Source organism: Zeugodacus cucurbitae, chromosome 4 (genome assembly GCF_028554725.1).
Source record: "Zeugodacus cucurbitae isolate PBARC_wt_2022May chromosome 4, idZeuCucr1.2, whole genome shotgun sequence".
Classification (NCBI taxonomy): Eukaryota; Metazoa; Arthropoda; class Insecta; order Diptera; family Tephritidae; genus Zeugodacus; species Zeugodacus cucurbitae.
The window spans coordinates 33751163-33766665 of NC_071669.1; the positions used below are offsets into that span (position 1 = coordinate 33751163).

Consider the following 15503-nt stretch of genomic DNA (forward strand, 5'->3'; position numbering starts at 1 on the left):
GCCTTTTAAAAGTTATGGAAATAAGTAAGGAAGAACTATATTTGATCAATTTGCATGGCTCATCCCATCAAGTTATGGGTACTGAAACTCCAAAAAATTCAAAGAAATTTCAATAACACCACTACATACACACACACGTAACAAAGGGTAAAATGTGCATTAACATTTAACTCAACTCTTCTCCGGTACAGCACCCTGAATGAGAGAAAGTAACCAAAGTTTTCATGTGTTTGAACTAAATTTTGTTTTGAGCTATATCGTGGCTACTTGTGGAATATTATTTAGCTTGTTTTCTTTAAATCGGTAATATGCAGCCTAATTAAAAGTTAATAAAGTTTAAATTATTGAACCACGTATTTTTAAATAATTAAAACGTAAAATATGGGTTTTTTAAAGCTAACAGATGGAATTGAAGAGGGTGATACAGTAATACTTTATCCCACTGTAAATGCGATATATGCAATAGAAGCTAAACCAACAATAGTCAACAAAAGGGCGAAACCATAAATATGTAAATAATTGTTGAATATAATAATATTATCTTGATTTTAATTGCCATTAATTTTACATACATATATTTCAAACCCAATACGGCCCATTAAAGGTACGCAACCTAATTGGTGTCACTTATGGCAGCTGCGTAGAACTCTCGAATTGATCGGAGTATGTACTGCAAGAAAATCTAGAATTATGTACGCAAACGCTGCTACATCGAACAGGAATCATTTACAGAACAGATAATGTCACATTTTTACGTGCAATTAAAAAATTTGGTCATCTATGTACATATGTACATTTTACAAGGACATTCATTCACCGAAATTAGTTCAGTGGGAATAGTAGAGCAAGAGCATGGATGTTAAGACTAGAACAGTGCCCGTGCTAGATTTAAAATTCTTGAAGTATAGGTAATTGTTATCATCATCATCAGCAAAAATTAAAGTTGTACTTTATATTTTATAGAAACCCACCTCCCAAAAATTGGATGAATCTACTAGTGAAATTAATTGAAAACCGATTCAACCAATAATTCATGTATAAAGTAAATATAATAAGAAACACCTAAATGGCATGATATTTTCAATAAATATGAAATATAATTAAAGATTTTGTTATTAAATTATCATTTGTGATTTTGGTAGAACTAACCGAAAATAGCTAGTATAGTTTCAGAGCTTTTGTGGGTCGCAGTACTGAAAATGCCCGTGGGGTTTTGGTTCGCAGTTTTGGGTCTTTCATCCGTGATTGAGGAGGAGGCTCTCCAGAGCAGGAATATATATAAAAATTCTTGTTCAGACTTATAATTTTTGAAATATTCATGTTGAAAAGTCCAATTTTTTCTATAAGTAATACATGGTATTTCACACACTTTAACGCTATTTTCTCACGTTTTTCACTTCACATATTGAAAATTGCACTATTAACATTCAACTAAATTTAAATTCTAGATTTATTTAAGGTTTTTTAAGCAAAAATTACTTATTTTAAAAATAACTTAGCACACTAATAGCTGAAAAGGTTTTTCAATGACTGCGTTTTATTTATTTGCATATCATAATTTTTTGTCGTAGAATTTTTTTCTGCATCAAGTATGTATATAAAAAATCTTTACAGAGATGTCCGATTTTTTTTTTTTTCGCGTAGAACTCCTTTCTGAAGAGGCGGCCTTTGGCCGCGCTTTAAAAAAATTACCCTGGTCAAGCCAACACTAGTGTTAGCAACATAAGAGACTGTCCTCGATATGATTTTTTTAAATTTATTTCTTTAAATAAATTTTTAAATAAAATATAGGAATTTTCGCAAAAAGAGGAATTTATGGATGCATTTATGTATGGGATCTACATAATTGTAAACACATAAATCTTAGAGTAAAAAGTGATTTCCAAAATAAGTAATTTTTGTTTAAAAAACTTAACTATAACTCTATATATTTTTTAATCGGGAGGACGTCTTCTTTCCAACGGTGCCTTCAGATCGCGGCACCATAGTAATCGGAATTGTGCCAACAATGCTATCAAGAACACTAACGGTATGTTAATATGTATACAACTAATTTATTTAATATTATATTCGTTGTCATCGATTGGCTAACTGCTATAGACAAGCCAATCGAACAAACTTTCCAAATTTTCATACGAACTGGCAGCACTGAAATCGAATTGTCTATACTTGGTCGCACTGAACTCTTCTACCACCGTCAATGTCTTACGTTTTCTGCAACAAATTGAATTTTTATTAAAGTTTTTCTTTTAATAAATTCAATACAAAAATACATACGATTTATCTTCGCCTGCCATTTTAATTTTCAAATTTGTGTATAACAATTTTTATTATTTTGACAGTAATTTGTTCTTTGAGCCGTTCACAATAGGAAAATGGTTCTAAAATGTGTAAAACAAAACTTGGTAGCACTCAGCAAGCGGCGAAAGAATTGTTAATGAGGTATCCGCATACCCCCTTGTACGAATTCAACTGAATAACATTGTTGTTGCCCTCACATGTAAAATTTTTGACAAGCGAGCAGCACGCAAAGATAGCGAGCATAGAAGTTATTAATTGAATACAGTTATAATACCGGTATGTTGAAAACAATATAACAAAATATAAAATAATATCAATAACAATTAATTACAATACACCCTCCATACATTTAAAATTTTTACTTATTACAAAAACTCTTGTAGAAGAAATATGCACAAAAATATTGCTGATATGTTGTTTCCTGCTGTTTAGTGTCCTCGCACTTTTGCATATTTTGATGTAGAATCTCTGTATTTCGTGCAAACTTGCAAGAGCAAAAGAATCCTCTAATATGTTAGCAACTAACATATATTTTAACTATATAACATATTCCGCAAAGCAAAATATCTGAAGGAGGTTATTTTCCGTGGGAAAACTATTTGATATCTTTTGTGAAGAAATGGAAACGGATCTACCAGATCTGAATGGCAGATTATTGCGTGTCATGAAGATTTGTCCACTCTCATAATAAGAAGCAAAAAAAGTGTCAAGGCAAAATCGGTTGCCGATCGAGATGCTTGCAAAAAGTTATATATCGATTAATTCATGAATGTTTTTTTTTCGTTTTTATTTATTTTAATTACATTTCGTATTGGTGTAAAAATATTGAAAAATGTGTAATAAAGATTTAATTGAAGAGCGCATAATTGCATTTTTGAATAAAGAAATTGGTAGTGATTTCAAAAATCTTCATCGTGCTGCGGTATTAGTAGACAATTACAAAACATCCATAGAACACTTGAAGAAAAACGTACGATAGTATTCATTTTGGTTATTAATTTACAGGCATAATTGATGTTATATTCATTTTTCAGTTAAATCATAAAACCGAAACAGATGTAACAAGTATCCAATCTGCACTGCATTCTCAACATAAGGTTAATGACAGTATGGGATTTCAGAAAGAAAAATTGGCTAAATTTGACAGTCTGTTATCCCCAAAAATTGAAAAAACGAATGCAGCGCTTACGTACGTGATTAAAGATCTGGGGAAAGTACGTCAGCTTCAACAGTTGTCGCATTATTTAAAAATAGTTCAAGATATTCAAGAAATTAGGTAACATGTGAGAGTGTTATTTTCTTTCCCACTTTAATAATAATTTTGTTTAATAGCCAATGTTTAAATAATGCAGTTAACGGAAGAGATGAAGCGAAAATGGTAAATATCTATCTGACCCTCTTTGAAGATAAGGATTGTGAGAATAGTGTAATTGGACGTTTATCCAATATTGAATCACATTACCTAAAATTGTTCGCAATGGAAACCGCTTCATATTGGCATAAGATTCTCAGTGAAAAGTTTGTAAGGTAACCTTCATTAGCGATATTAATATGTATATTATTATTAAACATATGCGCAACACTTTTCGTTCAGATACTTCTAGCTTGTGGTTTCGCTAGCTTATGTTAGCACAGGAAAGAGCAATGTGCGAGGTATTGACGTTTTCACCGATCTATCAAGGGTGCGACGCTTTGTTATTGACATTATTTATATTCGCTCCTAGGTACTTAAAACTCAACTACTTCAAATCTATGTTCACCAACGCTGATATTCGTAATTTTCTATTCGCATAAACTACCAAAATTTGAATCGATTTGAAAATTAGTATGACTTTTGGACGGAAGATTGAATAGTAGACATAAAAGCCCATCCTCATTTTTATACTCTCGCAACAAAAGTTGCTAAAGAGAGTATTATAGTTTTGTTCACATAACGGTTGTTTGTAACACCTAAAACTAAAATAGTTAGATATAGAGTCATAAATACCTAAGTAATCAGGGTGACGAGTAGATTTGAAATCCGGATGTCTGTCCGTCTGTGCAAGCTGTAACTTGAGTAAAAATTAAGATATCTTGACGAAACTTGGCACAAATATTCCTTGGCACCATAAGAAGATCAAGCTCGAAAATGGGCAGAATCGGACCATTGCCACGCCCACAAATGGCGAAAACCAAAAACACATAAAGTGTCATAACTAAGCCATAAATGAAGATATAAAAGTAAAATTTGGAATAAAGGATCGCACTAGGAGGGGGCATATTTGGATGTAATTTTTTTTGGGAAGTGGGTATGACCCCGCCCACAAATCGGTTATTTGTATTTAACTCTCAAACTAGTAAAGCTTTAAAAACCAAACTTTTTGCAGTCGGTTCTCTTACATACCCCACCACACACCATGAAAATAGTTGAAATCGGATAATAACCACGCCCACCTCCATACAAAGGATAGGTTGAAAATTACTAAAAGTGGGTTAACTAACTAACGAAAAACGTCAGAAACACTAAATTTTGCAGAAGAAATAGCAGAAGGAAGCTGTACTCAGATTTTTTTACAAAATGGAAAATGGGCGTGGCATCTTATGGGTCAAAAACCATATCTCAGGAACTACTCGACCGCTTCGAAATTCGGTATATAATATTTTCTTGACACCCTGTTAACACGGACAAAAAATGGGCGAAATCGGTTAACAACCACTACTACTTTCCTTATAACTCAATTTTGAAATCCATCTTATTTCTTCACTTTATAATGTGAACATAAGGAACCAATGAAGATAACGGAATAAAACTTTACACAATTAGTGCATATCATCTCTGGCTTCACTTCTGAAAAAATTGTCGAAAACGGACCATAACTTTTCAAGGCCCCAGATATCGAACATGTTGAACTCAGCGCCTAAGGATAATTTTTAAACGAAAATATGGGTAAATCTCTCAGATATCTCAATTTAATTCAGAGGAAATTGTTTTCTTCTAATCGTGTGTCTTTCATTGTAGGTTTTTCAAAAGTATCTTCTCCTAGCTCCCATATACCTATATTATAGGTTTTTCAAAAATACGGTGAGCTTTATTCCGCATATATGTATTGGTTAAATTTCTTCAATAAATTGCGAGAGTATAAAATGTTCGGTTGCACCCGAACTTAGCCTTTCCTTACTTGTTTATAATAAAATAACTAGATATAAAGACGTGTTCGAAATAATAAGAACAACGAAAGTCTGCATATAAATCGACAAATAATTTTTTGTAAAAGATTTTTATTAAAACTTTTATTTTCGACAAACATTTGTAGAAGGATTACCTTAAATAGGCAATATTTTTCTTTACAACAATCAATTTTTAATAACTTTCCTGAGCTCAATAAACAATTTAACTATAAACTCGATTAAATTTGCATTCAAATGAGATTATTAGATTGTTATTAAAATATGTGTAGCCAAATTCCAAGAATCCAATGGAGATAAACCGCCTACTGGATTTTGTGCTTATATTTTCGAACAGCCTATTTCGGGCTCAAAGCAACAAAAAACGGTGTAAAAAAATGTACAGCCCTATTCTGTGCACTTGACAAAATAACAAAAAAGTTTAAAATTTATTCAGATTTTTATCAAGTAAGAACTATTTTGGTATTTTGTGACAATTTTGATAAAATAAAAAGCTTCAGTACGCATAGCTTTTCCCCACACGTGTGGGAAACAAAATAATGTTAACAGAAACAGCTGATTCTGTCCAATTATATTCGAACTGAATTAAAAAATTGATTTGAATTATTTTTTAACGTAAGTTTTCAAATACATTTCAATATTTGTTGCAAAATAGTTAATAATTTAACTTCAATTTCACAATAAATCCATTGCTTTTGTTCTAGACTTTTCTTAGGGTGCGCAAATATTCCATGCTCCGAAGCTGGCACTATTTTTCATGCAAAAGGCCGTTATTTGGATGAGTGTTTGTTTTAACCGAGCCTTCTTCAGTGTGGTTTCGTTGATAAGTTTGGTTTATGAATGACCAAAGAGTTATCAGCCTATCTATCCGATTCTGATGTCAAGATATCGACTGAAGCCTTTCAGACCTGATGCAAAGTATTTGGTTTGGTTTCACCCTGTTAACACGGACAAAAAATGGGCGAAATCGGTTAACAACCACTACTACTTTCCTTATAACTCAATTTTGAAATCCATCTTATTCCTTCACTTTATAATGTGAACATAAGGAACCAATGAAGATAACGGAATAAAACTTTACACAATTAGTGCATATCATCTCTGGCTTCACTTCTGAAAAAATTGTCGAAAACGGACCATAACTTTTCAAGGCCCCAGATATCGAACATGTTGAACTCAGCGCCTAAGGATAATTTTTAAACGAAAATATGGGTAAATCTCTCAGATATCTCAATTTAATTCAGAGGAAATTGTTTTCTTCTAATCGTGTGTCTTTCATTGTAGGTTTTTCAAAAGTATCTTCTCCTAGCTCCCATATACCTATATTATAGGTTTTTCAAAAATACGGTGAGCTTTATTCCGCATATATGTATTGGTTAAATTTCTTCAATAAATTGCGAGAGTATAAAATGTTCGGTTGCACCCGAACTTAGCCTTTCCTTACTTGTTTATAATAAAATAACTAGATATAAAGACGTGTTCGAAATAATAAGAACAACGAAAGTGTGCATATAAATCGACAAATAATTTTTTGTAAAAGATTTTTATTAAAACTTTTATTTTCGACAAACATTTGTAGAAGGATTACCTTAAATAGGCAATATTTTTCTTTACAACAATCAATTTTTAATAACTTTCCTCAGCTCAATAAACAATTTAACTATAAACTCGATTAAATTTGCATTCAAATGAGATTATTAGATTGTTATTAAAATATGTGTAGCCAAATTCCAAGAATCCAATGGAGATAAACCGCCTACTGGATTTTGTGCTTATATTTTCGAACAGCCTATTTCGGGCTCAAAGCAACAAAAAACGGTGTAAAAAAATTTACAGCCCTATTCTGTGCACTTGACAAAATAACAAAAAAGTTTAAAATTTATTCAGATTTTTATGAAGTAAGAACTTTTTTGGTATTTTGTGACAATTTTGATAAAATAAAAAGCTTCAGTACGCATAGCTTTTCCCCACACGTGTGGGAAACAAAATAATGTTAACAGAAACAGCTGATTCTGTCCAATTATATTCGAATTGAATTAAAAAATTGATTTGAATTATTTTTTAACGTAAGTTTTCAAATACATTTCAATATTTGTTGCAAAATAGTTAATAATTTAACTTCAATTTCACAATAAATCCATTGCTTTTGTTCTAGACTTTTCTTAGGGTGCGCAAATATTCCATGCTCCGAAGCTGGCACTATTTTTCATGCAAAAGGCCGTTATTTGGATGAGTGTTTGTTTTAACCGAGCCTTCTTCAGTGTGGTTTCGTTGATAAGTTTGGTTTATGAATGACCAAAGAGTTATCAGCCTATCTATCCGATTCTGATGTCAAGATATCGACTGAAGCCTTTCAGACCTGATGCAAAGTATTTGGTTTGGTTTCACAACTCCATTTACTCTATATAGATGACAGGGTTATACCTAACCAAACATGGAGTGCCGCGCGTAAATAAAGTTGATTGATAATCAAATGGCAGAGCCTATATATTTACTTTTCCATCCCAGATCCTCCGTAGTCTTTTGCTCCCCCGCAAAGCCGTAGAATACTGCAACTTTGATTTAGTTGGTTGTTATGTTTAGCTTCAGAAAAGTTCCTTGGGGACTACGTAATTTAAACTTTGTTCTTTGTTGGCAAAAATTTGCTAAGCTGTAATCGCATGCAATATATAGAAAACAATTTCGTCAATGTTACCCTCATTATCCTCATTTTTTTATACAAAAAACGGAAAAATAAACTTCTTAATATACATATTATAAAAACGGCTCAATAACGCGAGCCATCTACATGTTCATATTATTCCTCTTTGTATAAAACTAACGACAAAAGTAAAATATCTCCATTGCAACAAATTCACTTTCACAACTATCCACAGCGAGATATTTTATTTGTTAAGAGCATTTTACTTCTTAACAACTTATAAAGAAAAGAGCTTTTTATTTTAGACACAGAATACGAAATGCTTGATAAATTTCAATTTTTTACAAATTGGAAATTTGTTGAATTTGTAAAGTGCACAGAATAGGGCTGTTATTGTGCATATATTAACAAAGTTGTATATATTGTAAAAACTTATACAAATGTTTGTCGAAAAAAAAGTTTTAATAAAAATCTTTTACAAAAAAATTGTTTGTCGTTTTATATGCTCACTTTGGTTGTTCTTATTATTTCGAACACGTCTGTACTTAGATGTTCCAATGATTTTCAATAAAAAAAGAAGGAACATGAACATAAATATGGTTTTGATTACTTATAAATGACAAATAATATAACCTCTGTAAATACTTCAATTATACTATATATTTAATAAATTTAAATAACTACCTTCTACAAATTAAAATTGTTTTTATCTTTGTTTTTTCTAAAAGATCAATAATTCATTAACAGTCATATAAATGGGAAATGGTTTTGATTTTAAAATGATCTGAGTTATACAGTGTTATATCTGCAAATATGTCTGATGTTTTGTACTTTTTTAATTCCAGAGAAATGGAGTCTATTTTAAAATCTATGCGTTGGGGTTGTAAGGAAAATAATTCACTAAATTGTTCATCATCTGGTGAGAATATTGCAAAAGCCAAGCTGTTAGCTGAATATTTGTATCTAGTACTGTAGATAAAATTATATACCTTTTTATACTAAACTTGTGTTATATTTTAGATCAAATGCCCTATTGAAGAGGACGAACCACTGGAAGTCATAACGCCTAGCATTATTTGTCAACCAATTAGCACTGTTACAAAATTGTTGCTGGCTCCATATCAAATAAGGTACAATCAAAGTTATTTTTTTTTATTGTTTTGTAACATATACAGTTGAACTTCCATAACTCGAAGATCTCCATAACTCGAACACTTGAATTGGCAATAGCGTTTAGAAGCCAAATTTCATACACATTTTTATCCATAACTCGAATTTCTATAACTCGAACTCTTGAAGTGGCAATAGAAGGCAACTTTCATACAAATTTCCTTCCATAAATCGAACTTTTCGACAAAGGCTTAATACAAAATTTAAAATTTTACTATCGAGGCAGAATTTTAAAAAAGTCCTATATCGTACGGAGGCGAACAAAAAATTTAATATTACCGTTATGGATTGCATAAATCATCTAACACAAGGCATAGGATACAGACCAGAGAACGGCAAGGGTACACCCAAACAATAAGTGTACCCGAATCATTTGTGCGTTTACGACACTTAGAGTGTGATCGGCACACTAAAATATGGCTTGTTGCCTTGTACTGATAATTTCGAACATGCTCATACGCACAAGCTCAAACCGATTTCGTGCACTTTTTCTGCATGTACATGAGTTGAGGCCGACGAAAATGCTAAAGCAAAAGGAATGAGCGAAATTGAGAGCACAACACTTGAGACAAACAATATGTGAGAGACATGTGTATTGTTGTTATTCTTACATTAGCTTCATACATGCATACATATTTGTTTTAGAATATGCACATGTACATACATATATGTGAAATGAAAATAAAAAGCCGTGTTTTGCTGTGTTGCGTGTTATATATTCATATGTACTTATGTATTTAATTTTAAATAATAAAGTAGTATAAAATTTTAGATTTTCATGCATAAAAGTTGAAGATACTCGATCTCATAACCGTTTAACATGAGTGTTTCGCTCACAGCTTATTTTTACGCATTCCTTTTTGTGATCTATCGTTGCTGTTCGCACATTTGCTTTCAGTGCATTGCGCCGTTCACTTATCTACGCAAAATTTTTTGGTGTCTGGTGAAATAGAATCGACGCTTACTGTTTGAGTGAGTGACGAAATGCAAAAACACAAAACACGGAAAGCGATTTGTGCGTTTGGGTGTGTTATTCTTTTCTTGCTGTTTGTGAGTGCTTGTCGCACTTCACATTTATAAGTGTGGTTCGGGTGCCAAAAAGTGACACCCCTGACCACAGTACATACAGTAGAAAACCTTATTCGTGGGGAATTCTCGGTGGTAAGATAGCCGCCATCTTGGAAAAACGCAGTGCTGTATATATTGAGTACTTCATTTTCGTAAAACTTTAGTCATAAAATAGCAAATATTATGTATATAGCTGTCTTATATAAAGCGAAATTATTTATTTATACTATATTTCAATTATAGAAGATTTTAACATCAATGTGTGCCATATTATTGCAAAAAAAATATTAAATGTTGATGAGATATTTCATAAGTTGTGAGAATAAAATACAGCTTTCATACAAGTACTTCTCTGTGGTACGTTATTTTTGGACACATTTATTTAAACTTTACTGACACAAAATTAGCAAAAAATCCATTTTTGCTAGTTTTTACTTAAATTATTACAAACAATTATATTTAAAATACTTTGAATTGCAAAGCTTGGAAGTACACAAAAATTTTATAAGCTTGAAATGATACGTGGTTGCCTCCTTATTAAACATTTTTAAAACAAAATATGTCATGATCCTATTGAATAGGCATTTCAAACCATCGGGTCCAAGGTCATTTAATACTAATATAAGTTTTTTATGAAATTTACAAAAAGCTCAAGAGCTTTTACTAAGTTTGACGAATCCTACACTTTTTATTTTGTAAAAGTATAGGCGTCTTCACCCTTTCTCGAATAATGTTAAAGACAGCAAACGATTGTGCATTTTAAAATATTCGTTATACATATAACCAAAGTGTATTCAACAAAGTGAACTAAGTATATGACATTTCATTTTTTTTTTACCCGAATTTGACATGTTTGTTGCCCTTTCATTTATTCAAAAATTCAAATTTTGAAATTCAAAAGTAAACAAACTTCAAACCAAAAAAAAAATAAATAAATAAATGAATAAAAGAAAATGCCGAATACTTTCTGCTTATGCAAAACAACTCATGGAAGCAATTTACTAATGTTTTGTGCTCCAACTGGCAAATTGCAAACAATTTTATCAATATATATTATATTGTTCAAGATAAAAAAGAAGGGTTAAGGTAAACAAATACATGAATTGTTTACTATTTTATTGTAAAATACGAGTATGTCAAATACTTAGTTCACTTTGTTGAATACACTTTGCATATAACCATATAAATATGAAAATGAATTTCTCTGAAGGCAATCGTTTTCAATTATATCAATTTCCATACAATGTCTAATAGATTGCTGACTATCTATGGAAGACATTGCCAATGCTTGAAAAGTTTGCCAAGAACTATCTTGAACCAGACAAACATACTCTTTCAAGGTTATTTAGTGAAAATTATTCAAATTGTTTAATAGTAATATTAAATCTTTTAAAATTTGAAAGCGCCAAATACAGTGTCACCAACCCAGGGATGTATTTATTTTAATGCAATATTTAAAAATTAGTTGAATCGCGTTATACACTTGTACATAAAATATAACTAACTTATCAAAAAATAACGCTTAATACCACCATAAAATTTAATAAATATCCGAAATAATTTAAAATAATTCCAATAATAAAGAAAAAATTTATTTTATTTAATAATTATTTAAGTACTGTTCATCGGACTTTAAAAGTTTTGTGAAGATTAAATGCTAGCACAACACCCTAATTACCACAATTGTAGCAAAAAAGCGTAGCACACAACCCAAGTACGCCTCGGTGGTGTGTTAAAAGATGAAAATTAATGTAAACAAAAAAAGGTTTTCTACTGTATATACTGACCCCCTGACTTTCTCTGATACAGACGTCAAGTGCCAAACAATAACAAAATACAACAAACAAAATTACAGAATACATGCTTTAACGTATGTCCATAAAACTTTATGCGAAGTAACTAAATAAAACAGCATAAATCTATATTTTACATCTTTTTTTTTTTAATTTGTATGTTTTAATGAAAATTCTATAACTCGGAAGTTTTTTTGTGGATTATGGTGATTCAAGTTAGAGAAGTTCCACTGTATATCAAAAAGCTGCACTTACTCGTACATCCAATTATTTCCAATTATGTGTTCAGTAAGAGACTAAGGAAATGTGGTTTAGAAAGTTTTGGTAGCTTGTCAGATGCAAAGAAAAAATCTAATAGAGGGTGGGACCACTCAATCTTTCGAAAAAAAAATATCATCCAAAATATGAACCTCTACCAAATTTTACTTTTAAAGCTTTATTTATGGCAAAGTTATAGCACTTCAGAGCTTATAAGTTAACGCCATTTTTTATGTGAATAAAACTATTATGTTGTGAGAGTATAAAAATTTGGTTCCATAGTCCATTGCAGTTAAATTGAAGTATCTTGGTAAATCTCGGTGAAATAGTCGTGGATCTCGATGTGAGAGAGTGAAAATCGAAAATTTTCATTGAAATCAAACCGTTGGTGAGTCAGTTGCGCAAATTAAAAAAAAAAATAAACATTTCTAGGATTTTATGTAAGCACAATTGTTGATGACGGACCAAATTATGTTTTAAATAGGTATTTTAGAGACAAAATACTTCTTAATACACGCATAAACCAACACAGTTTTCTTTATTTTTTTGAAGGTTTCAATATCACTTTACTGGTGTACGCCAAACGAATCGTCTGGACAAACCGGAATGGTACTTTACGCAAATATTAAATTGGATCAAGGAGGCCCACATCTTTGTTGGAAAGACTTTTCAACAATCAGCAATTAAAGCCGGTATACTGGATTACAATATACGCGTAAGAATTAATGTTTAAAGAGATGGGTTGTGTTGGTTGTGATAGTGAAATTATTTAAATATCAGGAAAATATTTTCCTGATATAAATGGGGCTTAATTCTAAAAATATATAAAGCCGGTTCATTTCTATCCTTAGTATCTATGTATCTAATTTGAAGATCTTCGTCTCTTAAGGAGCACACCTAATGTGACCGTAAAAGATTGAATTTTTGAAAAAAAAAATTCGAATTGTGTTTCAAAATTATATAAACCAAAATTACATTTTTAACAATTTACTAACGCTTAGAAAATTTAGAATATTATCTAAAATGTAATATATTTACAGCTGGAATTCATTCGTGGCCTTGTGCAAATGATAATAGAAAAACTTACAGTCGATATTGAGGCTATTGGTAGGGATGAACAATTATTTGCTCATTTACTAGATGAAACCTTAGCGTTTGAGGCAGAACTTCGGGGAAATTTCGGATATCCCAGTAGTTTTCCAAGTGTAATATGCGTAATAACTCAACCTGTATACTTATTGAAATGGATTTCGCTTGAAGAGCGTTGTGAGTATAGAAAGATTTACGTTTGTTAAATAATAATAATGTGATGTTTATTTATTTACAGTTTGTGCAGAAAAAATGGACCTTATATTGCATGGCGATGATCCTTGGACGATTATTGATCCGACCTTTTACGATAAGGATTTGAAAATTCCAAAATGCGCTGATCAATTTATACGTCTCCTTGAAGCCATTAAAGAGAGATATAGTACACTTATCCAACCAGGCCAACAATTACAATTTCTTTCGCTTCAATTAGAACTGATAGAAAATTTCCGACAACGGCTTGTTCAACTCTTTAGCAGTGGAGAAGTTGGAATTGAATCAATTTTGAACGCTATTAACTACTTGGCGTTGGTGTTGAACGAATGGGGCGAACATGTTCATTATTTGCACTTACATGCTGCGCTAGTAGGACGGAATTCAAATGAAATTCACTCAGTATTTGATCAACCAGTGAGTGAACTAGAACATTGGACAAAGAAACTTGTTGAAAGCTTGGCAACAAAGGCGGTAAATGAAATAAAAGCAAAATCGATGGCATATCGACATGACTGTTGGGCTAGTATACCAGATCAGAATTGCAAAGAGCCATTTATATTATCTACTAGTGCAGGAGAAATGTTCCAGGTATATTGTTACGAATGAATATTATGTAATATTATTTTAAAATTGCAGCCCATTTTTAAGACATTCGAACACCTTGTAAATTCCTTGTTCATTTTGTAGGCAGTTGTTGTATTTTGCGAATTAATATATTGAATGCCACTATTACGGTTTTCAATTCGAGTTCATTTCAATTGAATGTTTGAATTATAATCAGTCGATCAATATCAAAAACCGATAACTGTTCCCGCAGTTAATTTCGAGTATTATTTATAAAGAATTTTAATTTCAAAAATTATATTTAAAAAAATCATCATTTTTGGAAAATTTGGTGTATAACTTTTTTTTGTTTATATGTATATTTCTTCTCATTTTAAAATATATCGCTCATTTACATGCATAGTGTCTTAACTCAAAAAAACTATTTTTTAGTTGAGTATGCAGAAATTTGCGCAATTTCGTCGTCCATGTTGTATAAAAATTGCTGATTGTTATGTTGGATTATTTTTTAACAACATTTTTTTTTCAGAAATAACGTAATATTTTGTGTTACAACACATATTGTCATAGGGTAAAGTTGGTTTTCTTTATGAAAGAACGTCATATTTTGTGTTATATCGATATTTGTGAAAAGGTTATTCATTTTTTCACATTTACTTATAAAATCGAAATTTATTTATATTTTTCACAAATAACGACATAATTCAAAGTGGGTCACGTTTATGCCCAAGAAAAAGCTTGAAGTACACTCTATTTAGTCCACTTTCGATCAGGATCTTATTTAATATATTACATATGAGATCCAAAATGTCTGCATGGTATTTAGTGTAAAAGTTTTTTTCTTTAAAAAAGGAGTGCTTTGTTCTGATTATTATACAGTCCAGTACACCCCAATAACGATAGAATACAAAATTACGGCATTCGCTTAACGTTAGGTTTTTTGTGTTTTAATTTCCTGTGTATATTGAGCTGAGAAACATGCTTTATTATTATTTAAAATTCTTTTAATAACAATAGTAGATTTTTCACTTTTCCAACCAACAAAAAATTGCCAAAAATTGAGATTTTTTTTGTAATAAAGCAAACAATTTTAATTATAAATAAATATGCATTATTATATTGGATTATTTTATAGATGACGATTTTAAGACTCTCGTTCATTGTGATATTTTATCTGCACGTTATTCAATTTGGTTCACTATGTTTTACATTTCCGTTTTCCATTGAACAATTCTTCA

At 31.0% G+C, this 15503-nt stretch overlaps 1 protein-coding gene across 8 annotated transcripts in view; it reads left to right on the top strand.

The window, feature by feature from the left end:
• The first annotated feature begins 3061 nt into the window (after positions 1-3061).
• The window catches only part of LOC105219489 (RINT1-like protein), a 36515-nt gene continuing 24073 nt past the window's right edge, over positions 3062-15503 (top strand). For 7 of the 8 annotated variants that reach the window (XM_011195661.3, XM_054228459.1, XM_054228458.1 and 4 more), the window contains exons 1-8: positions 3063-3271; positions 3336-3577; positions 3634-3828; positions 8953-9073; positions 9128-9237; positions 12949-13111; positions 13437-13662; positions 13724-14289. In XM_011195661.3, the coding sequence (XP_011193963.1) occupies positions 3134-3271; positions 3336-3577; positions 3634-3828; positions 8953-9073; positions 9128-9237; positions 12949-13111; positions 13437-13662; positions 13724-14289 (1761 nt within the window). In that variant the 5' untranslated portion in view covers positions 3063-3133. Of the gene's footprint in view, positions 3272-3335; positions 3578-3633; positions 3829-8952; positions 9074-9127; positions 9238-12948; positions 13112-13436; positions 13663-13723; positions 14290-15503 lie in introns of all 8 variants that reach the window. The other variant, XM_029045094.2, reaches the window with a different exon arrangement.